The sequence below is a fragment of the Babylonia areolata genome, chromosome 18, assembly GCF_041734735.1.
Source record: "Babylonia areolata isolate BAREFJ2019XMU chromosome 18, ASM4173473v1, whole genome shotgun sequence".
NCBI classification, from domain to species: domain Eukaryota; kingdom Metazoa; phylum Mollusca; class Gastropoda; order Neogastropoda; family Buccinidae; genus Babylonia; species Babylonia areolata.
In genome coordinates this window covers 31,400,176-31,424,600 of record NC_134893.1, presented here as the reverse complement: position 1 = coordinate 31,424,600, position 24,425 = coordinate 31,400,176, and the positions used below count along the sequence as shown (strand labels likewise).

The 24,425-nt window shown below is 44.3% G+C and overlaps 1 protein-coding gene across 1 annotated transcript in view; it reads left to right on the top strand.

Annotated features, from left to right (window-relative positions):
* Positions 1-24,425, top strand: part of LOC143292220 (netrin receptor UNC5C-like) — a 180,641-nt gene that overhangs the window by 52,375 nt on the left and 103,841 nt on the right. Inside the window, exons 2-3 of the mRNA XM_076602406.1 lie at positions 4,349-4,900; positions 5,621-6,252. Of these exons, the coding sequence (XP_076458521.1) occupies positions 6,147-6,252 (106 nt within the window). The 5' untranslated portion in view covers positions 4,349-4,900; positions 5,621-6,146. The remainder of the gene's footprint in view (positions 1-4,348; positions 4,901-5,620; positions 6,253-24,425) is intronic.

Here is a 24,425-nt window from a genome sequence, read left to right as displayed (position 1 = left end):
TGACATATGCGTGTGTGTGTGTGTGTGTGTGTGTGTGTGTGTGTGTGTGTGTGTGTGTGTGTCTGTGTCCGTGGTAAACTATAACATTGCCATTTTCTCTAGAAATAATTTGTCTGCCAATACCAAATTTGGCTTGAATATAGTAGGAAAAAAATCTTCACAGTCATACCAATAATAGGTTGTAAGTCTCCCGAATTTAGCCGTATTTCCGATTCATTAGCAGTTTATTTCGTTGATGTTCGGTCCGGATTCCGAAAACCGCTATTACCCCTTTGCAGATTCCCGATTGTCCGATTCCCGATACGCCATGACCTCATTTTTCTTATTCGCAATTAAAACACACACACAAAAAAACACACCACATTCTGGACAGAACACATTTAGTGACACTAACCACACTGTTGACGTGTTTTCTGCACATGAATATTCTAAAGTGGACACTGAATTAACTATAATTAACAGAAAAGAAAATTTAAATCGACCGTTTGGCCTCGTCTACACGGCAGTGGTTATTGCAGATCTTGACAAAACATGTTGCAAAGCCTGACGCGATTGCAACGTCTCTTTTACCGCCGAATTAAAAGAATTTCTTAAATAATCACCGATGTGTTTACTGCATATGAATGTTTTAAAGTGGATACTGAATTAACTAGAATGAACAGAAAAAAGAAATTGAATGGATGGTGTTGGTAGTTTCTCAGTGAATGGAAAGACAAATCTTGTTAATCACGGATCTCTGCAGATCTATAAAAACGGACATATACTGCAGTGTTTTTGAGGCAAATGAACGTCTCCTTTACCTCGTACTAGAAAGAAAAAATTTTGAATGCCCGAGATATACCAAAATAACATGATTTAAACCGCGTTGTGACTCCGATTGCCGCTCTCGATTTATTCCGCAAAAAGAATATGCTGAAATTAGGTAGGTCTGGCCAAATTTTCAAATTCATAGCAGAAGCCTCATATTTGCAAGAGTGAAAGAGAACAATAAAGTAAGAAGCCACACCAAATTTGAAAGCAATTTCTCAAATAGTTCTTGAGATGTAGAGTTTTGAATTTTCAAAAAATTCCGCGATTTTAGCCAATCTCACAAAATGGCATTTTGGAACCCGTGTAGAATAGCCACTAATGCATTCTCATATTAAAACTCTTCATGTTTGTGCAAATCGGCAGCCCAGAAACATCGTCTGAAGGTGTTTCCACCCTCCTTTACAGTCAGCGAATTTTTTCCCCTTCTCCTTTTATTCCACCCACACTACACTCTGTTGGAGTGCGTGTTTCCAAATCTCAAATATGAGACTTAAGTAATTTTCATTTCAAAGTGTTCTGTTTGTTTTCAAGGTAATAAGACGCATAGGATTCTCTAGAGAAAAAAAACAAACCATCTCGTTATCACATGTCTCAAGTTCTTGTTTGTGGGAGTGAGAAAACCTGAGGCAGCAACGTCTGACCGTTCCTAAACGACAGGACTTCGCGAATGTGGAAAAGAGATGGTCATCCTCCCATCCATTTCAAATGATTCAGTCATGTCCTGAAAGATTAAACACACATGTGGAAGGGGGATGCTGAAGCATGAGAGTATTAAATTTTTTTTTTCCCAAAGACATTTCTTCAGATATTGGAATGACGAATATTTGCCACTGGTACTTCCTTGAGATATCGGTTCCCGCGCTTCTGTCTCGACCCCTTTTTCTCTATCCCTCCCTTCATACACCCTCCCCTCCACACCTTCTCTCTCTTTCTCTCTCTCTCTCTCAGACCCCCCCCTCCCCCCTCTGTATTTATGGGGAAAATACACAATTACTCGGCTGTATAGGTTGACAGGTTGGAAAACAGCAAGAAAAAAGAGAAATAAATCTTTGCTCAACCAAGCTTGATGCCATTGTGGTTCTGATCAACATACCAGGTACCCAGGCAGGGGATGGTTTGTTAGATGTGTATTAGAAATGTAACTGTTGTTATTGCTACTTTGTTTTACTTTTGCTATTTTCCTGTTTCGTATGAAATCACAAGAATATGAATACGCGTTGAATATCGCATCTGCTCTGTCTGTGACTGTAGTTACTGCTTTTTATTTTACTTTCGCTGTTTTCCCCTTTCGTTTAATAATTTGTAATAACGCAGGTGCTAGGTCTGAATCTGATCCAGTCCCATTGTACATTTCGCCCCCCAGCCCCTCTCTATATCTGCAAAGTAGGATCATTTTTTAGAAGAACATTCAAATGTAATTCAAATTACGCATGTAAACGTTGTAATGTAATCGAAGATGAAAACCATGTTATAAACAATTGTGTCCTTTACAATGACCTGCGGCAAAAACATCTGAACTCTGAAGGTCAATCGTATGTTCACTTGATGAAGAATGGTTCTGTTTACAGTATTCGTAAACTATGCGTTTATATATTTAATGCCCTGAAGATACGACAGGAATTCTGTGACAACAATGATGAAAGTTAGAATTAATTTACAATGCACGAGAAGCACTTTTGTTCTACAGGTTAAGTTAGTACGTATTTTACATTTTGTTGTGGTTGAGTGATCACCATATTGTGTACTTTTGACCTCTTTCTAGGGGCCGGAGGCCTGGAGATTAAAGTTTTGTTCTTGTTCTTGTTCTTGTTCAAAGTAGGATTCCCCTTTTGCCTCCCATTCTGAGATCCTTTTGATATTGAAATAGCCCAGTCCACAAGGACAACTTGGAAGAACAGGTTTTCCATTACACCTCTGGTTTCGAGTAATCTAAATGTCTGCGTGCTCTTACACTCACTCGATCACCTGTATGCGTGTTAATATAATTGTGTTGGTGCACACAACAACACGCGCATAAAACACACACACACACACACACACACACACACACACACACACACACACACACACACACACACAAGCTGCAAATTGTTTTGCTCATTTTCTCCTGCCACCAGCACAGCAAATCCCCATGTACCCCCTCACCACCCATACCTTCAGCCCTAGACAGCGGGCCAGAAAACACACACGCACACACACGCACACACCGCACACACACACACACACACACATAGACACAGACAGACACACACACACACGAACGCGCACGCGCACGCACGCACGCATGCACACACATGGATACAAACTCCAATAAAACAGACAGTGCATCATGTCAACCTAACACCTCAGCTAAATAAACTAAAACAAGAAGCCAGCAGACAAAACACAGAAAGGGGGTTGGATTCAAGGCTAAACAACCCGCAGCCTTTTACGGCCTTCGGGAAGCGATTTCATATCCACCTATGTCTTGGGAAGGCGGGGCCCAGTCCTCTCGGCACAGGAAGGCGGGGCCCAGTCCTCTCCTTCCGCAGTTTTAACATTCCGCAACCGAAGTCCGGTCCCTACTCACACCTGCGTGGAGTGAAGAAAATCGGACAAAAGTGCCTTTCCCAAGGACACAACACGATGCAGAAACGGGGCCTGGAAACCTGATGATCACTTTTGAACTGAGACTAGAGCGAAAGCCCAACGACTAACTGATTCTGAACGGTGTAAGAAGGCTCGTACTCTGTGTGTGTGTGTGTGTGTGTGTGGCAAAAGCTTAGCATGGAGTCAGTGGCTACAAAAGGACCCGTCAGACTACCGGCCTGCAATATAAAAGGATGAGAGCCCACAGCCACCAAGCCAGGCTCCCCCTGCTGGTCGATCCATTGGGAGGAAGTGGTAATAATCCTGGATGAGTCGGCCCACCCCCCAATCACTTGACAGTGATTAACCCGTAGGGGGGGAGAGGGATTTGCCCCTCCTGCCTTGTTAGAATCAAGTTGAACTGTGAGAGGAACAGACGGGGAAGGAGGGCCGGGTAAGCTACTAACACCGGCGCTGGTGCCGGAAAAGCGTAGCGTGCTGTGTGGGGTGTTGGATGTCGGGGATAGGGAAGAGGGATTTGGGGGTGGGATGTGGGGGATAGGCCCGAGTGGGAGTTGGGGATGTGGTGGGGGTTTGAGGGGGGGGGGGGGGGTGTGAGATGAAGTTGAGGGGAGAGAGGGTTTTAAGTTGGAGGAGACAGTTTCTTCTTCTTTGTTATTATAATTAACTTTTTGTTACCATTCTTCGTCGTCGTCTTCTGGTTCTTTTTGTTTTTCTTTCTTTTTTCTTCGTTGCCTTTGAATTCTCCTCCTCCTTCTGAAACTGGTCCGTCATTTGCAACATTTCACGTTTTCTCAATTATTGTCGTCGTTCTCTCTCTCTTTCTCTCCCTCTCTCACGCACCCCCAAACCACACACCTCCGCCCCCCAACCGCGCACCCCAACCAGCCAAAAAGATCGATCCATCACGACGACACTCACTATAATCTTGTGGTTCTTTGCCGTGCAGGTGACAACAGACCCGACAACAACACGACGCCATCTCAACGTGCAGCAGCGGCAAGGGAGAGAGGGAGAGGGAATGTGAAGTGAAAGGCTAAGGGCCGCGCGGAGAGCAGAGTGGCGCGTGGTGCCCTAGGGGCCCTGTCTGCTGTCTCTCTCTGCCTCCCAGGAATGCTCTCCCTCTCTCTCTGTCCATGCGCGTGCCACAGAGAGACCCAGAACTGCTTTGCAGAAAGCGAAAGTGCCTGGTACCAAAAGTCCCAGGCTCTTTGCTTCTACTCTTTCTCTGCTACTGGCACCACCACCACCACCATCTTGCACCTTTCCCCCATCACGGCAAGGCGCCGCGTCTTTTCCCTGCACTTCAGCTCACCTCTCTTCCCCGCCCGCCCCCCTGTCACGCGCACTCGCTGCAAAGGTTTTCACACAGCCAGAGACGAGAACCTTTAACAGAAGCAGCAAAAAAGACGACAAATGCGTTGGTTGTTGTTTGCAAGATGGTCAGCAGCTTGCTTCGTGTCTCGGAAGCTGCGGAGTTGTAACGTGTGTGTTTATCAGTGTGGGTGTTTTCTCATCGTTTTGATATTGTCAGTTTTTGAGTCAGTTTTTGAGTGTTAGGGAGATTTTTTCCCCCTGCTATCTTTTCTCAACTATGACGTGATTATATTGAACTCGGAAAAAGAGCGTGTGTGATTTTTTTTAGCTCTCGACAAAAAGATGTGTTGAGCTTGCTCAAAATGATTTCCTTTTTCTCAAAATTGTTATAGTTTGTCACGTAATCGACTATGGGGAAGATGTTTTTGGTTCAGTGAACTTGCCGTTAACTGATAATTGATATAACTGTTGTTCAGTCGCTTTACTGGCAGAGCGTTTTCAGTATAAGTACAAAACAAAACAAAACAAAACAAAATAAACCAACCAACAAAAGCAAAAGAAAAAAGAAAAGAAAAAAAAAGAACGGTTTTCGTTTCCAACGCAAAGAAAAAAAGTTTTAAAGATGCTAGAGGTCGTACAAAACATTATCGTCTTTGTCAGCCAGACTGCTAGAAATTACTTTTGACTTCTAGCTTACTTACGTAATATATATATATATATATATATAGATATACATAAAAAAAAAAATATATATATATATATTCCGCTGCTGTTCAGCTGTCAGTATATTATAGGTCTGTCTATATCTAAAGTTTTATGAAATTCACGCCTTCATTGGCTTTTACACCCTGGGAGTGATTAGATGTGAGCTTCATCCTCTGTAGTGGGCTTTTTTTATGCTCAGGAGCCGGTGTAAATGAGAGAAAAATCTGAACCCACTCGGCGTCATAGGGGATGGGTTTCACAAACTGGAATACATCCATAACGTCATGCTTCGATTTTGATTTGAACATTTTCAATTATAAATCAACCCAGTGCATTCTTTTGATATGTTTTTTTGTCAAGTTATTGTTCAACATGAGTCTTCAGTTATTAGTGTGGTAAAAAAAAAAGAAAAAAAAAGTGCCAGTTCGGAATGTTCACAACACTGCCTGTGACTTTCCGTGAAGAGCGTTGTGAGTCTCAACAATTGTCCTGAAAAGAAAAGGCCTGTCGCAAGGACCATTCATGATTCACCCACAAGGGTCTCCGCGCGTCAGGAAGGATGCTTACATGGCGAGCGGTGAAGTAGCGGAGAGAGGCGGGACAGACTGAGGAATACTGCGATGGAAAAGCGTGGTGTAAGCTTATTACGTGTGGACGCGGGCAGTTGTGTAGTGAAAACGGTTGAAAAAGTGAAGTGAAGTGAAATCAAGTGACGGGACTACGCCATGTGTGGGATTAAGTGTCGACTTCAGCGGCAGCAGCAGCGGGTGGTAGTGGTGAGGGTCATCCTGGGTCTGACCTGGTGCTTCCCCTTTGGCCTGGCCACCACAGGTGAGTGGCACCGCGCACCTGTGTGGTGTGAGTCGGACGGCACTGCTGACCTACTGACCACTCCCCGCTCTTTCCCCTCCCCCACCCCTCCACGCCCCCTCGTTCCCTTTCGCTCTTGCCCTCTTCTGAGGTCTGTTACATTTTTGGTCAATCTGTTGCACGTGGTGTGTGGTTTGTGCAGTTGTTGGGTGTTGAGTTCCGTGTCTTGATTTTATTTCATTTCTGACTGCACGTTTCTTCTTTTTCTTCTTCAGCTTCTTCTTCTTCTTCTTATTTCCTTCCATCTTTCTTTCCTCTCCTCCCCCGCCTGCTGTGTGTAAGGTGGCAGAATGGTTAAGAGGCTTATCTGCCAATACAGTGTCCATGATGGTTTGGGATCGAATCCCGCTCTCGCCCTTTCTACCAAGTTTGACTGGAAAATCAAGCCGGTTGAGCGTCTTGTCATTCGGATGAGACATTAAACAGAGGTCCCGTATGGAGCACGCGCTTGGTGCACTGAAAAAAACCTCCATGGGAACGACTGAGTGTTGTCCTCTGGTAAAAGTCTGTAGAAGAAATCCACTCTGATCAGATTGGTACACAAACAGATACATGAATGCACCCAAGTCCTGACAAAGTGCGTTGCGTTATGCTGCTGGTCAGGCAACTAGCAGATGTCATACAGCGTGTGTGGTTTTGTCCAAACGCAGTGGCGCCTCCTATTAGAAACTGAAACTTATTCCTCTTCTTACTCTTCCAGTTGCTGTTGTATTTTTTTGTTGTTTTATTTATGCGTTTGTTTATGAATTGTCTCTCTGGAAGGATTTACTTCCTTGCTGTAAGCGAGGATATTGCAGCTGTATGAAAACATGACTCAGTACCTTTTCACATTGAAAGCGTGGGTGCGCCTGGTTGGGAACTACAGGAACTTTTAACAGTGCTTTATTTTTTTTAATGTGTGCTGCTTTGGACTGGGACTACTAGGTGAAACATGTTTCAATTATATATCTTCAAAATTATGTTCAAAAGAAGGGAATTTGGAAAAAAGGGGGGTGGGGTGTGTGTATGTGTGTGTGTGTGTGTGTGTGTGTGTGTGTGTGTGTGTGTGTGTGTGTGTGTGGAGGGGTGGGTGGGGGAGGGTCTTTCTTTATTTCTTGTTTTCCGTTGCATTGTACAGTGATTCTCACTATGGTGTCTCTCCATGTATCTAATTATGTCATATTTTTTTTTTAAATAAGGAAGAAATACCCCACTCTTCAGGTAATTGGCAATATACTATATATATATATATATATATATATATATATATATATATAATCAGACGCAAGACATGGTTCAAACTGCCATGAGTACTTTTATGAACACACTCACACACACACGTACACACACACACACACTATTCGTGAATCCTGAAAACATTCATAGGGACATTATGGTGAAAACACACCAAAACCATTAGTACATAAAATCTGTGTTTGAAAGTTGCCCGTATACCGACCTCATCAGCTCATTATAACTCAAGACGACAGTAACTTCAATATTTTACCTTTGAATAACAAATGAAAACACGAAGTAGTTTTACTAATACCAAGAGTGGTACACTCTATATCACAAAAGATTCCGTTCAGAGGCAAGCCACGGGTTCATAAATCTGACCCCTTAAAGCTGCGAATCGATAGACCTGGCTGACTAAAGTTTTCAAGTAATCTGAAAGATTTGTATGAAGTTCCTTGCCCCCAGTTTCTGAAACAATCATGTCATTGTAACCTGTCCTTCCATATCCTTCCTCCCTTCCTCTCTTCTAGCCCCAGGCCCCAGCTCTCTCCCCCATTCAGAAAAAAAAATATGGAAAGAATATTTTGATGTCTGACCCGATGGTGTTTGAACAATTCTTTTAGATTATTATGATTTAGCTTTCAGATGCTGTGCATGTGTCTGGGTCTATTGGTCTCTCTCCTCTTTGTTCAAACCTCTACCTCTTTCTGCCTGTTTCCCTATCTTTCTCACCCTCTCCACTCTCGTCTCCTCCTTCCTCCTCCTCTTCTGTTCAAATACATGTTGCATAGTGTCTTGAGTGTTCCAACAAACAAAGAGTACACCTCAGGTAATTGGGGACACCCGTATTTTACAAGAATATTCTTTTTTCTTTTCTTTTCTTTCGATTCTTTTTCAGGGGTGGGGGGCGTGGGAGGTGTCTATCTGAATGTCAGTCTCTGCGAAGTATCCGCCACAGACAAACCAAGGATCAATAAACACACACACACACACACACACACACACACACACACACACACACACACACAATTATATATATATATATATATACATATATATATATATATATATAGTCCTATCAGAGATATGTCCGTTTCTCTCCCATAACATCTTGTTCCTCTCACACTCCCTCTTTCTGTCTTTCTGTTTTGTCAGTCTGTCTCTCTGTCTGTCCCTTCCCCACCTCCAGTTGTTCTCTTCTTCCTTCCCACTGTTCTTCCTCTTTGTATGTATGGATGTCTTTCTGTCTCTTTATCTGCCCTCTCCCCTCTCCTGTCCTCTCCTTTGCCATGTTTCGGTTTGCTGACAAACGGCACATGATGTCAATTTTCCGCCTGAAGAAAACTCTTCCCGGGTAGGAAACGCAACAACAGAAAACAAAGAATCTTACTACCTTCCAACTCCCCAGTAGCCAAAAACCAGCTGTAAAACCAAGGGTATACAACGAAAGCAAGGGGGCCCATTCAGCTGAAGCAAATTTGCAAACAGAAACAAAATAAATCCTTTTCGTGTCAGTTATCCTAGGAGGTAGCAGCAGCACACTATGCGAGCTTGAGGAACCGACTTGAAAACAGCAATCATCGGCTCAGTGTGGTGTAGCCACTACACCCCTTCCTCCCAGGCTACCTGCCTCTCCCCCACCTTCCTCCAAAAAGCCAGTCCCTCAAGAGAGCGCACGTGTCAGCCCCACACATTGATCTAGCTGTATATACATATCGATGGCCCCGCGGTCTGCCCAGTGCCACACCGTTTCTCTTTGTTGACTTTAGACAATGCTGCGAACGGGCTTAGGGTTTGTTTCCTTATTATAAATGAAAGGTAGCATTTGGGAGTGGGGTGGGGGAGGTTTGGAGGGAATAGGATGAAGTGAGGTGGTGTGATGTGGTAAGGAGCAGGATGTGGTGGTGGGGGGTGACATCGGCCGTGTGCCGTGAGGTGATGACCACTGACGCCAGAATTTTACAGAAAGCGTGCAGTTCTTTTTTTTTTGTTTTGTAGAGTTGTTGGAGATAATACACGACCTTTTGTGCGTGCAATGGTAAACATACGACAACATCCACATGTCTGATAGTGGGTGGATTTCCATTCGTGTGATAGTTGGTGCAGATAAATCCGTGACCGCGGATACGTTGGTCTGTCTGCGGGTCGACTTCAGATTGTAGAAAGTACACACACACACACACACACACACACACACACACACACACACACACACACACACACACACACACACACATTTTACTATTATCGTTTTAGGTGAGAAGACATTAAACTGAAGAATTAATGAACACACATAATCACATACACACACGCGCGCGCGTGACACACACACACACACACACACACACACACACACACACACACACACACACGTGCACACACACACGCACGCAGACACATACACACCCACGCACATACACATGTCTATGCACACGCCTCTTGTTCGCAGTCACTTTAACTAAAGTTTGCTTTGTGTAAAGGAAAAACAAGAAGAAGAAGAACAAAACAAAAACAAAATACCGCCCCCCGACCCCCCTCCACCCCCCCCCACCCCCCCAAAAAAAAGGAAAAGAAAAAGTTAAACAACAACATCGATAAATAACATAACAAACCCTACCAGTTAGCACTCCACCCCCTTCCTACCCCATCCGAACCTCTCTCCATCCCTCTTCCTCTGCTCTTCCTTCCTCTCTCTCTACCTCAACCCTCTCTCTCACCCCTCTCTTCCGCCCTTCCTGCAATACTCCCCCCCCCCCGCCCTCACATCTCCCTTCTCCTTACACCCCCACCTCCACCATCACAACAAGCACACAGACCGAAGGGTGGATGCTGCTGCAACACACACACACACACACACACACACACACACACACACACACACACACACACGAGAGAGAGAGAGAGAGAGATGCGGCCATTGTATATGTTCTCGGTGTGCAGCGTGGCACACAACTTCAAGATGGTGTGTGCATGCATGGTGATGGTTCTCTGGCTTTTGGCAAGGAGAAGGCCTTCAAACGGAAACGATCAGCCCTGTCAGCCAGGAGAGAGAGAGAGAGAGGGGGGGAGGGGGCGGTCGGGATTGGGTTGGGTTGGAAGGAAAAAAACGAAAGGGGGCGCCAGGAGAGAGGGCGTGAGAGTCTTTTCAGCACGACCTATTCCCTCGTGCAGGTAACAATTGTTCAGGCACGACCCCTCCTTTTCAACTAATCCACCACCAACCGTCGTTCCCACCACACTCGTACACCCCCGGGGTCTAGTGTAGGATCCGATGAGAACGATTTCATTGTTCACTCACCTGTATGCTTTAGCAAATTCTGGTTTCTTTCGGTATAATTATATAGGGTGGATGCTCTCGAAGGCTCCCTGAAGCTTTTTATTTTTTCTATTACGTTGTTGTTTTTTTTATTGATGTAGTCATCGTGTTTGTCATCATCACCAACTGGTCTTCTGCGTTGTCATCGTCTTCGTTATCATCATCATCACCAACATCCTCACCCTGATTATCGTCCTCGCCTTTTACACAGTCAACATCGTTGCGATCTTCATGAGCGCCTCCGGAGGTTGGGTGGGGTGGGGAATCCTTTCCAGTCGTACGTCGGATTGGACCAGCGTACACTAGAATACACTCTCCCTGTATACATCTCTGAACTTGATCTCTTTCTGTTTCTGTCTGTCTGTCTGTTTATGTCACAACAAACTGTATTTTGTTTTTAGACATCCGTCATCCTCTCTTCCCTACCCTTCCCCCTCCACTCTCACAAACACACACTCACTCACACACACACACACACACACACACACACACACACACACACACACTATGTGCATGGTCAAATGGCTAGGGCGCTGGATTCTCGTCCGAGTTTCCCGAGTTCGATCCCCGTCACATCTGGTGGGTAAAGAGAGAAGATTTTTTCGATCTCCCAGGTCAACGTATGTGCAGACCTAGCAGACCTGCTAGTGCCTGAACCCCCTTCGTGCGTATACGCGCGCAGATCAAGTACGCACGTCAGAGATCCTATAATCAATGTCGGCAGTCGGTGGGTTATGGAATCAAGACCATACACAGCATGCAAACCCCGAAAACGGAGTATGGCTGCATGCATGGCGGAGTAAATAAACAAAATGGTCATACACGTAAATAATGTTGTGTGTGTGTGTGTTTGTGTACGTGCGCGCGCGCGCGTAAGTTACGTATATGTATCTGGGAAACGAATGATGAGCTCCCTATGGCAGCTGCCAGTCGACTCTACCCAGGTAGGCAATCTGTTATGACTCTGTAAAGTGCTTAGATTTTGATCTCAGACCGAAGGCGCTAAAAGGTATCCATATCCTCCTACTCCTCCTCCTCCTCCTCCTCATCTCTCTCTCTCTCTCTCTCTCTCTCTCTCTCTGTCTCTTTTTCTCTGTCTGTCTGTCTGTCTGCCTCTCTCTCTCTGTTTCTCTCTCTCTCTCTTTCTCTCTCTCTGTTTCTCTGTCATTCTCTCTCTGTCTCTGTCTCTCCACCGTGTGCGGTCGTGCGAGGAGACACAGTGACAAAGAACTGAGGGAGAGAACTGTTGACTGTGTCCGATCACAAGATGATCTTTTCGTATTCTCTTTTCCCATTCCGTAATCCCTGTGTCGGAGTAAGTGAATACCACAGTTGATTATATATATGTTGAAGACTTCGCCTCCCTTTTATTATGTGGATCAGTCTGAAAAATTGACAAAAGACAAACAAACAAGCATACATACAAACAAAACCCTCAGGATATTCCCTGAAACATATAAGTTTGTATGAATTTGGTTGTTCTGGTTTTTTAGGATGTCCATAGAATTTAGCACCCCATTCGGAATTCGTGGTTCTTTTCTTGTGCTTATAAGTGCGTCTGATGGCAGCTCACGTGACTTGTACTGGTATTTCGCTTTACTTTTGTCTGGATCTCAGTAAAAAGACAGAAGCATCGGTATTATGGCACACACTGAAACGGAAGGGATTATTGGGGAAGGGGAGTGCAGGAATGGAGCCAGGATCTGTCTCTCTGCCTGTGTGCATCCACGAGCTCATTCCACCAGTTAGGTTTATGAGCCGTTTGGCACACGACAGCACGTAAACTGCGCAAACATAAAAAAGGACGGTGTTTATGTGAACACGAGCTAGGCACATGCACGTGCGGCTGCACATTCACACATGCGCCAATACACGCACGTGCACGGGTAAAGGTTATATATGTTTACCGTCTCTTTGTCTCTGCGTGCTTGCCTGACAGCGCCATGTTATGAAACAGCAGGGCGGGCCATCCTTTGTGTTCTTGTATTGTGACCTCCCTTGCATTCCCAACGTACCGCTGGCGCAATGGTTCAAAAATAGTATTTTCCATTTATATTTTTTTCCGTACTTTTGTTTTCTCTTCCATTACACCTTTCCTGTTATATTCATTCCTGTTTATTACTTTACCCAGACTGGCAGCTTTGGGCAGGTATTTGGTTTGTCTTTCTCCCCCAGTATTACTGGGAATACTACAAAAATACAACAGTTGACTGGTGTTTACGTGTGTGTGTTGCACAGTATACAGTGAAGACAAGAACCATGAGAAGATGTCTAAAACCTGTCACCACGAACTTAAGGAAACCTGAATTATCAGGGCATAAAACGAAAACCACTCTCGAAAAGCAAGGTACGAATGCACTCATGTATATCTATATCAGGAGCACACGATCCTGTACGGGGGAAACAGCGGACGAGACGATCATAAGAATTTTTTTCCCACCGCACAGATGCCAGTGCTGAGGATCCATCCCTAACATCTCTTGGCCAACCGGCGCCTCCTACGCCAGAGAAGCAATTCCAGATCCATCGTACAAGACGCCCGACTGCCAGAGTTGAGATGGGTCGGGCATGTTGCTCTGTGAGAGCCGCCCTAACATCTTTGCCCATACATGCCCCCAGATAGCCAAACGATGATAGGCGGACTCAGACTCAAAGGGAACGAGAGTCAGACCGAGGTGCGCGGAGGAGACGGAGGGAGATGAAGGAACCCGGACCGACATCTGTTGCATATTGACAAAAACGGCAGCAGTAGCTAGGTAGGTATGTACGCACCCCAGGGCGAAGCGGATTGAATAGATAAGTGGGTGTTAAGTGGCCTGGGCATAGCGCCGCAGCCGTTGCCGTGACCTCCGATAAAGACTTCTGTCAAGTATGGGGATTTACTGCCACTGCAACCTGTCTCCCCTTAGTCAGGCATTACTAAGAGCCGGATCCGTCGGTAATTGAAGGTGATGTCTACTTACACAAGTGGTTTCATTCTGTCGGCGTGGTAAAGCAGACAATCAAAAATTTGCTCTTGCCGCAGTGTTTTCTCATGGCTTTGGTGCCGCCCCAAAACTAAACTGTTCAAACATTTCGCATGTCATCAAAATATATCTAAAAGTATTTCAGAGTTTGCAGCTTTTACTTGATTCAATTGTAAAACACCATTGTTATCAGCGGGTAAAAGTATCGAAGTAAAGATTACGACTAAACCTTTTTTTCTCCTTATGCTTGTGCCAGTGCCTGCTTGCCTGGTTATATTATAGTAATAGTTTCTCTCTTTTTGTTGTTCACAATTCGCTTGCGTTCTTTGGGGACCCGGGCTTGTGTACCGATGCTAGTTTTGTGTGAAAGTTTGCTGGGTGATAGCGTCCTAACGAGTAAATAGTTTTGTCTGTGTCTTTGTGCATTTTTTATGTCTGTTTGTTGAGAAGACTGTTTTATCGAACATTTATTGATCTGTATCGTAAAACAAAAAGAATTTCTTTTGGCTGCAGTTTGTGAGTGGGTTCGTGGGTGCGAAAACTAAGAATGATTCTCAGCGAATCGGCTCTCAAAAGAAATCAGGACAAAACAGAACAAAAGACGCACAAACAGGAAACAACAAAACAACAACAACAACAACAAAAAGTAACAGAACAAAAACCAAACAGTCTTCTGTATATGTCTACAAAGTGATTTCAACAGAAACAAAACCATTAAACTTGTCAGCTTCCTGTTACTCAACCTCCGGCCTCTCTTTGTCTTCCCCACCACTTTCCCTCCATATTCCCGTGTGAATCAGAATCAGAATCAGAATCAATTTTAATGTCAATTAAACCTGAACAAGGTTTATAAGACACGCATGCAAATTTACATGAAACCACGCACAAAAAAGTGTGTGTGTGTGTGTGTGTGTGTGTGTGTGTGTGTGTGTGTGTGTGCGTGCGTAAGCACGTGTGTATGCGCGTGTGTATGTCTACGTGCGTGCGTAAGCGCGTGTGTATGTGTACATTCGTGTACGTGTGTTTGTATTTGTTGTATTTGTATTTCTTTTTATCACAACAGATTTCTCTGTGTGAAATTCGGGCTGCTCTCCCCAAGGAGAGCGCGTCACTACACTACAGAGCCACCCATTTTTTGTAGTTTTTCCTATCGAAGTGGATTTTTCTACAGAATTTTGCCAGGAACAACCGTTTTGTTGCCGTGGGTTCTTTTACGTGCGCTAAGTGCATGCTGCACACAGGATCTCGGTTAATCCTCTCATCCGAATGACTAGCGTCCAGACCACCACTCAAAGTCTAGTGGAGGGGGAGAAAATATCGGCGGCTGAGCCGTGATTCGAACCCGCGCGCCCAGGTTCTCTCGCTTCCAAGGCGGACGCGTTACCTCTTGGCCATCACTCCACTTCTTCTTGTGGTGTGTGTGCATGTGTGTGAGTACTTGCGCGTTCGTGTTCGTTTGCATAGGTTACGTGTATGTGTCCGTGGGAACTCGCTGACCAGAGCACAGATGTCCAGGTCAGCAGACCGCCAATAGAGGAGCTGCTGCCGCCGACCTATACCAGTAAAAGCCCTAGCTGCGCGGCCCAGCTAGTTAAAGTAGCCTGGCATTGATAGCAAGCATTGTTCTGCAACCCATTACGTGGGAGCGCACACTGTGTTTGGGGAAAAGGCAACAGAGGCTGTGAGAGAGGAGGTGTGGGGCCTAAAAGGCCAGCAGCTACAGGCAGGGTGGGGTTGGGTGACGGCATCAGACTGAGGGCTGATGGATTAGCTTACCAGGGAAGCTAGCTGGCATTTTCAGTCCCGGTTTCCACTGTTTGGCTTGGGCTTCGTTTTGCTCCCAACCCCCCACCCCCCAGTCCCCACCTTAACTTCTCCCTCCCTCCCCATCTTCCACAAAGTCTATCTCTCTCTCGTCTGTCTGTCTGTCTGTCTGTCTGTCTCTCTCTCTCTCGTGTGTGTGTGTGTGTGTGTGTGTGTGTGCATGGCTGGGGTGGGGTGTAGACAGAAGAGGGTGTGCCAGGGGAGGTCTGGCATCCTCTGGGGCACTGCACTTGACTGAATCGCTCAAAGTTCGAAAAAAACCCCCAAAAAACCATCAAGCACGCGCGCGCGCGCGCGCACACACACACACACACACAAAACCAAACAAAAAAAACACAGACACACACACACACAACAACAACAACAACAACAAAACAAACCCAGTTCTTAGTTCTGTCGCTGTAGCTGCATTTAAGGCGCTGCTTCTATCTTTTTGTTGTTTGAAGTTTTAGTTGAATGGTGAGGGTGGTACGTGTATTGGGATGAAGTCTTGACCTAAAACACACACACACACGCACACACACACACACACACGTCTGGAGCACAATATATAGATATTCAGAATAACATATTTGTGTGTGTGTTTTGACCTGGGTATTCTGGAGTACAATTTCATGCGTATACGCAAAGAATAACATTTTGTTGTTGTTCACCTGGGTATTCTGTTTCAGTTTCAATTTCAGTTTCAATTTCTCAAGGAGGCGTAACTGCGTTCGGACAAATCCAAAAACCCTACACCACATAAATTATGCTAGGCAGACTTTTGCCAGAGGAGAACTCTTTTGCTGCCGCGGGTTCTTTATCAGTGCGTCTGTGCGTGCTGCATACGAGACCTCGGTGTATGGCCTCATCTGAATGACCAGACGCTCAGTTTGATTTTTCCAGTCAAACGTGGGAGAAACGGCGATAGCGGGAATCGAACCCGGACCTTCATGGACTGCATTGGTAGATTAACTACTCTGCCACCTTCCTCCTAGGATTTCTGGGGCACAATAAAATGCATATACATAAACAACAACGTATTATTGTTGACCTAGTTATTCTGAAGCATAATATCTGCATATACATGAAACAGTGATGTACAGATTTGTCCAATAAAGAACAGAGGAGTCGCCAGCTTGATGACAGATGATCCTTTGTGGGCTTCTTTGGCGTCTGGAGATTTCACTTTCATTCTTCGTTGAACTGAGAATATATTCTTGCTTTTCCCATTTGTCGGGGGAAAAAGTGCAATGCCAGCGAATATAAATAGGCTGATTACTTTGAATTGGCTTAACAGTGTGGAGCTGTGTTTGAAGTTTTTGTCATGGATGGAACAAGGCCTCTGAGGAGAGAAAAGTCGACGCTATGGTTCCCCTCACCCCATCCCCTCTTTTTTCTTGCGTGTTAAACTTCACATCTTCAAGAAATATCTTGCTTTTCCCTCCCCAATAGTGAATAGCCAGAGTCTGAAGTTAAAGGAAGGCACTTTGAAGTTTTGGTTAGTCCGAATGGAAATTTAGTTTTTGCATATTTTTTCTTTGAAAAGAAATAGGAAAAGGGTGGGAACTTCATTCGTCACAAAGGTAGATCTGTTTTGGTCTGTCATTGAAGTGCCCTTTTTTTCCTTCTTCTTTTTTTTATATTTTTTTTAGCTGCCATAATCTTCTGCGCCATTTGAGTGGCGATACCATCACGCTGCTCTTCTCGATTCCTGCCACCCCCACCCCTCCTGCACCCACCACCCAACACAGCCACACCTGGACTCGTTTTGTCGCCGTTCCTGAGCTGGCAGTCCTGAGGGAGCTCTTTGTCTGTGTCTTCCTGCTTCTCTCTGTCTCTGTCTCTCTCTTCCTCTCTGTGTGTGTGTGTGTGTGTGTGTGTGTGTGTGTGTGTGTGTGTGTGTGTGTGTGTGTGTGTGTGTGTGTGTGTGTGTGTGTGTTTGAATGAGTATGAGAGGAGAGGGAGAGAGAGAGAGCCCTCTCTGAAATAATTGCCTCTATCAAAAAAAAAAAAAAAAAAAAAAAAAAGAAAAGAAAAAAAAGAGAAAATAATAAGAAGAAAAAAATAACGAGGTGATTCCAAAGACTGACATTCTAGAAGATACCCTATTAAAATGTTTGCTTTCGTTTTATTACCTCCTCTCTTTTTTCGATTTAAACCCATTTTGAGCTTGGAAAAAATGCACGATGAAAGGCTCGCCAGAACCCCCGTACACGCGCGCGCTCATGAAAACACATGATGTTTATATGCACAAATATATATTTTTGAGAGATATATATTAGTTTGTGTGTGTGTGTGTGTGTGTGTGTGTGTGTGTGTGTGTGTCTGCGTGTGTGTGTATGCGTGCACGCGCGCGCTCGTTGTCAGTCTATTTATTTTGCTATTTTTTATGTTGAGCTGACTTCAGCGCCTGATACTTAAAATGTTGCAGAACAAATTTTGAGCAAAGCTATTGATATTGTTTTCTTTCTAAAATTCCGTACACACCATTGTCTTCTCTGTTAAGTCAAGCTGAAGTTGGAAAGATGTTTCCCGGACTCTCCAAGCACAAAGACAGTCCCACCCCCTAGAAAAACGCAACAATAACAAAAATATTGTTGGGTCAGTATTAGAAATACAATAAATAATCTTGGAAATAGTCGCCCGTCACGACAACAGTTACCAAAAGACATACATGTTAGCCTGATTGTTTTCCCTTCTGGGTGAATATAAATGCACATTTCCATTGATTTTGCTTCTGAAGGGCAAGGGTCATAAAGGTGACAGGTGAAATGATCTCCCCGCAGTGCGTGGTGAGTGATATATATATATATATATATATATATATATATATATATATCTGTGTGTGTGTGTGTGTGTGTGTGTTATGTATAGATATATATTTTTTTAATCATAATTTTTCTATTGAAGACTGAAATGGCCTTCAAAACATGACACAGATCGTACGTTTGCTTACAAGAGCACTTGGATTTGCTTTCTTTCTTTCTTTCCTTTTTTGTTTTGTTGGCAGCATTAATCGTCTCCGGGTTATATTCTTTCAGTATGTTTTCAAAAACGCGTCAGTCATTTATCTAAAAATTCATTTCTCTCGAACACATCAGTAGGTTTCAGTGATATTTAGGATCATGATCAGTAGGTTTTGTAAGGTCATTTTTCAAGAGCGCGCCGGTAGGTTATTATTCTTTTTCCATCAAAAGTCAGTATATTTTAAGTGCTTAACGAATAACATATCTGTTGGTGTCTTCATATGTCAGGAACACGTCAGTTGTTATTCACTTCTGGGAAGCACCTCAGAATACTTTATTCATAAAATTATGTTTTTTAAATCCAGGAATGAGGAGGAGGAATTTTGCTTAATGTCCCGTCACACATATCGGTGACTGAAGATATTTTGTTAAAGTATTGTGGGAAACCGGACATATTAGGGAGGAGCTTGGGTGAAATTTGAAAAAAAATATGTATCTAAACACAAATATAGAAAAAAGGACTTCGTAAAAGAGAAGTCGTTAATCTATCAAGCGAAACAACTGATAATGAATGCAAAAAGTCAAAAACGTCAACGTTCTCAGTCACTTGTGAAGACACACTTTCGTGCAAATAAGGCTTCATTAAACTACAGTCAAACATTATATGATGACCAGTTTTGACCAGTTAGAGACATCGCTTTTAGATTACTAGTTTTTTACCCCCAGATCGATCGATCGATCGATCTGTGTGTGTGTGTGTGTGTGTGTGTGTGTGTGTGTGTGTGTGTCACTGGGATTTAGGTATTCTTTGTGTATTGAATTGCATGCAAAAACTGGAAAATATTGAAATGACATGTGTATGCTGTTTCCCAGTATACTAATATCCTCTTGTCATGGCATTTTGGGGCAGTATCTAGTAATTTGTTCCGGAAATTGCGTTGCTTTGCAAATCACAAGGTGTTGATTAACAGTGTGTTTGAAAACTTGACATTTCCATGATTGGTTGGCTTCGTCAAGTTCATGTTTATATTACGATAAAATTGGCCACATACATGCGAACGTTTTAGGTCTTACCAATTTGTTTTTCTGTCAGAGTGGAAAAAAAATCATGGTTGTTGTTGTTGTTGTTGTTGTTGTTTTAATGTAAAGGAAGAAGAAAAAAATGAGAAGAAAACATAATTATCCCAGTAGTTCAGCTTTTCTGATTCGCATATGGTCTTTTTCTGCCCAGCAGCATATGGCTTCTAGTAAACACACGTGTTCGTCAGAGTGCAGGCAGTCTTCAAGGTGTTAGTCCCCACTTCACAGGGCACTTTTCCCACTCCACAGCCTTGAAGTGCCCGCTGAGACCTGGGCGCACGTCGCTTCTCGCCCACATCAATCAGCACAACGTTTACGTATGGCAGATGGGTCATTTTCACTTTTGACTAACAGGGTTATCTGCAGGGAGGAACAAAGAGAGGGGGTTGTGGGGAGGGGTGTGGGGGCAGGGAGGGAAGGATAATGCTGTCTTATCTCCCCTTTTCTCTGTTTCATTCTGTTTTGTCCGTCTCTGTCTCTCCTTGTCTGTCTGTCTCTGTCTGTCTGCCTGTCTGTCTGTCTGTCTGTCTGTCGATCTCTCTGTATGTATCTCTCATTCCTTAACCTCCCCCTCCTCTCTGTCCACCTCTCTCTTTCACCCGCTCTGTCTGTCTGCGTTCTATCTTCCTTTACAAGCGTTTTTCTCTCATTTTCTTCTTTACAATCTTTTCTCTTTAAATACTTTTATCGAGCATGAATTGTTAGCAGTATTGCTATCCATGTTCGAATATAATCATGCTATTTGTCTTTGTTACTAGACTCAGGGTATGAGATCGTGTTGTCGTGACTGGCGATGGAATCAGTGCTCTCGTCATAGGAAGGAACTTCATGACTTGTAATGAAATTGGTAAATAAGTGCTGGTTACATGGAGGGACGTTGTGACTGGGAAAGGAATTTGAAAATCAATTTTTAATTATTATTTGTTAATTATTTATTGACGAGGATCGTTTCGACTAGCCTTGGAAGTGGTACATCAGTGCCCACTCACCAGCAGTGGATGCTGGTGAATTCGATTTGGTCACTACGGAGAGTATTTTGTGAATGATATTTAAATGAAACGGGTGTGCGGTGCTGGTATGGAGGGATGCTGTGCACAATTTGTGATGGAATGGGTAACGCAGCGCTGGTCACAGGGAGGAAAATTGGTGAATGAGTGTTGGTCTTCATGAGGGACGTTTGGTGAATGAGTTTTGGTCTTGATGAGGGACGTTGGTGAATGAGTGTTGGTCTTTGTGAGGGACGTTGGTGAATGAGTTTTGGTCTTGATGAGGGACGTTGGTGAATGAGTGTTGGTCTTTGTGAGGGACGTTGGTGAATGAGTTTTGGTCTTGATGAGGGACGTTGGTGAATGAGTGTTGGTCATCGTGAGGGACGTTGCTGAATGAGTGATGGTCTTGATGAGGGACTTTGGTGAATGTTTTGGTCTTGATGAGGGACGTTGGTGAATGAGTGTTGATCTTCATGAGGGACATTGGTGAATGAGTGTTGATCTTCATGACGGACGTTGATGAATGAGTGTTGGTCATCGTGAGGGACGTTGGTGAATGAGTGTTGTCATCATGAGTGACGTTGTTGAATGTGGTTGGTCATGAGGAACGTTGGTGAATGAGTGTTGGACATCGTGAGGGACGATGGCGAATGGGTGTTGGTCATGAGGGACGTTGGTGAATGAGTGTTGGTCATGAGGGACGTTGGTGAATGAGTGTTGGTCTCCATGAGGGACGTTGGTGAATCAGTACTCGTCCCTAGGAAGGTGGGGTAGGGTTAATTACATCAGAAAAAAATAGTGCCCGTGCAAAGAATGGAAATTGTACATGAGTCATGGCTTATAAACGGCAATGGATTTTACTGCAGGGCCATTCACACAAGAAACGAACGCTGTTGAAAACATAACGGTGGAAGAAGAGATAAAACGCAGTGCTCACCCCACCTGAAGGAGTGACGCCATGTAAACGAAGTGCAACCCTTTCGCTGCTGCTGCAAATCTCGACACTCGTGCCCTTAAAACTGCAAAAGTATTGGAATCAGTAACGGAGGGCCAGTCACACAAGAAGACAGTTGTGAAATTGGCAACGGAATGGAGAAACGCAGAATAATAACCAGGATTAACGGTAGTGTAACGAAGTGCAACTCATTCGCTCCTGCTATTGAACTTGAAGACCTGGTGATGGGGTGGGATAGGGTGGAGGAGAGCTATCGTGCGAACTGGCAGCGACTGGCACCATCACAGACAGACAGACAGACAGACAGACAAGAGGGGGCGAGAAAAAGGTCAGTCCGGTACCATCCAACAACAGAAGCGTGTCTTCGCCGCGTGCGGCTTTCAGTTAAAACAACACGGTCGTCTTTTTTTCCGAGCCCCTGACCTGACGGCTGCAAGAAAAGGGCAAGTGACGGCACGAGGTGCTGGGGTTTTCTGTGGGCTGTGTCGGGCAGGTGCCCGGAAGGCTGTCTGTCTGTCTGTCTGTCTGTCTGCTTGTTTGTCTGTCTGTGTCTGAAAAGCAGACCTCTTCATTTTGAGACCTGAAATGAATAAACCATTCATCCTCTCCTCTCTCTCTCTCTCTCTCTCTCTCTATCTCTCTCTCTCTCTCTCTCTCTGTGTGTGTGTGTGTGTGTGTGCGTGTGTGTGTGTGTGTGTGTGTGTGTGTGTGTGTGTGTGTGTGTGTGTGTCTATCTGTCTATCTATATCACACACTTTCTCGTTTTTGTACCCTTTCACGACATTGTTTTTATTCATTTGCTTTATTTATATGCGTTTCCATCTGCGAAGGGGTGCTTTAGGGGATTTAATCAGTCAATAATCTGTTCATCTTCATCTTATAGGTTTATTGTCTATTCACTACAAGGTGATTTAGACAATACGGATTCATTCATAATGTGTCTTAAATCTGTGGGACTTGTTTTTACATTGCCATTGGTGTCTTTGGAGCTGGCTAAACGTACTCTTCAGTCAGCCCCGTTTATTACTTTGTCGATCATTATTAAAAGGCAATAACATTTTCAAATAACGACGTTTCACTAATAAAGAGAGGGAGAGTCTAAAATTAGAAACAAAGACACGCAAAATATAAATGTGCCCGAAGAATAATCAATTCTGAAAAGAGCATTTTCAACACTGAATTCTGCATGATGACTGCGCGTTGTTTGAGAACAATCTACGCAGGAGAAAAAAAAGAAAGAAAGGGAGGCGTATAAAAAAGAAGAAAACAAAAACAAAACAACAAACCTTTACACACTGGGCCTTTTAAAATCCACAGCGGCACAAACAGACTTTTAAAACAAGTGAATAAACACCAGCAGCAGGCGAGAATGGATATAAGGGAGATGATTTGAGGGGAGGGAATTACGGTTCGCTCCCTTTAAAGCCGCCCCGGTCGGTGAAAAGTGATGAGCTGTCTCCTGTTTGTAATTGCTCAGGAAAGACGCTTGCCTTCAGTTAATAGGGTTGTCAAGTATGTCTCTCATCGCAAGCTGGGTCCTCCGGAAACCGTTGGCAGTTTCATAACTACATTTTTTTTCTGTCGTGTGTTTGTTTGTTTGGTCTTGTTTTGTTCTGTTTAGTTCTCTCTTCTTGGACGGGGTTGAGGGGTGGCTGGGGGTGGGGGAGACGGTGGGGAAAGGGGGCCGGGGTGGGGGGGGGGGGGTGGGGAGAGCGAAGGTTATTTTGCGGTGTGTATTGAGATGGGAGGAGGGCGATGGGTGGGTATCTGTGTGTGTGTGTGTGTGTGTGTTTGGGGGGGAGGAGGGCGAGGGGTATGTGTCAGTATGTGTGTGTGTGTGTGTTTATCTCGGTGATGATATATGTATGTGTGTGTGTGTATGCCGCGCGCGCGCGCGGGCGCGGGCGCGAATGAATGGTATTTGTCAGACCACTCGGGACAATAACCCACCTCTCTCTCTCCCCTGTTGCCATAACGCCCTTCCCTTTCGTTCGGCGAAGAAGTAAGCATGCCATCATAGCTTAACATTTTTAACAGTATTTATTTATATTTTCTTGTCATGAGAACAATTCTGAACGCGAAGTGGCCAAGATGGAACTCTCTCAGAAACATGTTTTGAATGTAATCTGATTAGCCGAGCGATGTGCAGCACTTTAAGCTTCATGGGAGGGTTTAAACACCAGCTTGAAATATTTCACTCTGATAGACACCGACAAGGCCTCTTGTCGCTTCTTTCGTTTGATGAAGAGGCCAAGTTTAAGCGGTGCAGTTTGGCACAAACCTTTTTCTGTTTTGTTTTTGAATACTTAAATCCGTATGCACTAATAGTTTCAAATAACGTCGGCGTCACCGTTTAAAACTTCAATGCCGGGTGAAATCAGAACGAAGTTTATTACAGACGCTCCCTCTCTGTTAAAGGAGAATGTGCAGGCTTAGGGTTGGTCTGTCGGTCTGTACATCTGTCTGTCTGGCTCAACTAGGGTGCGGGACCGTCTAATATCACTTACCAGTGAAATGACGTTAAACTAAAGAAAGAAAGAAATGGGTGTAGGAAAGACTGATCGCTGTTTACACAGATAGCCATTGGTCTTCTTCCTGATCGCTTTTTTTACACAGATACAGCCTTTTGTCTTCTTCCTGATCGCTGTCTACCCACAGATACAGCCTTTTGTCTTCTTCCTTGTCGCTGTTTACACAGATACAGCCTTTTGTCTTCTTCCTGGTCGCTGTTTACACAGATACAGCCTTTTGTCTTCTTCCTGGTCGCTGTTTACACAGATAAAGCCTTTTGTCTTCCTGGTCGCTGTTTACACAGATAAAGCCTTTTGTCTTCTTCCTGGT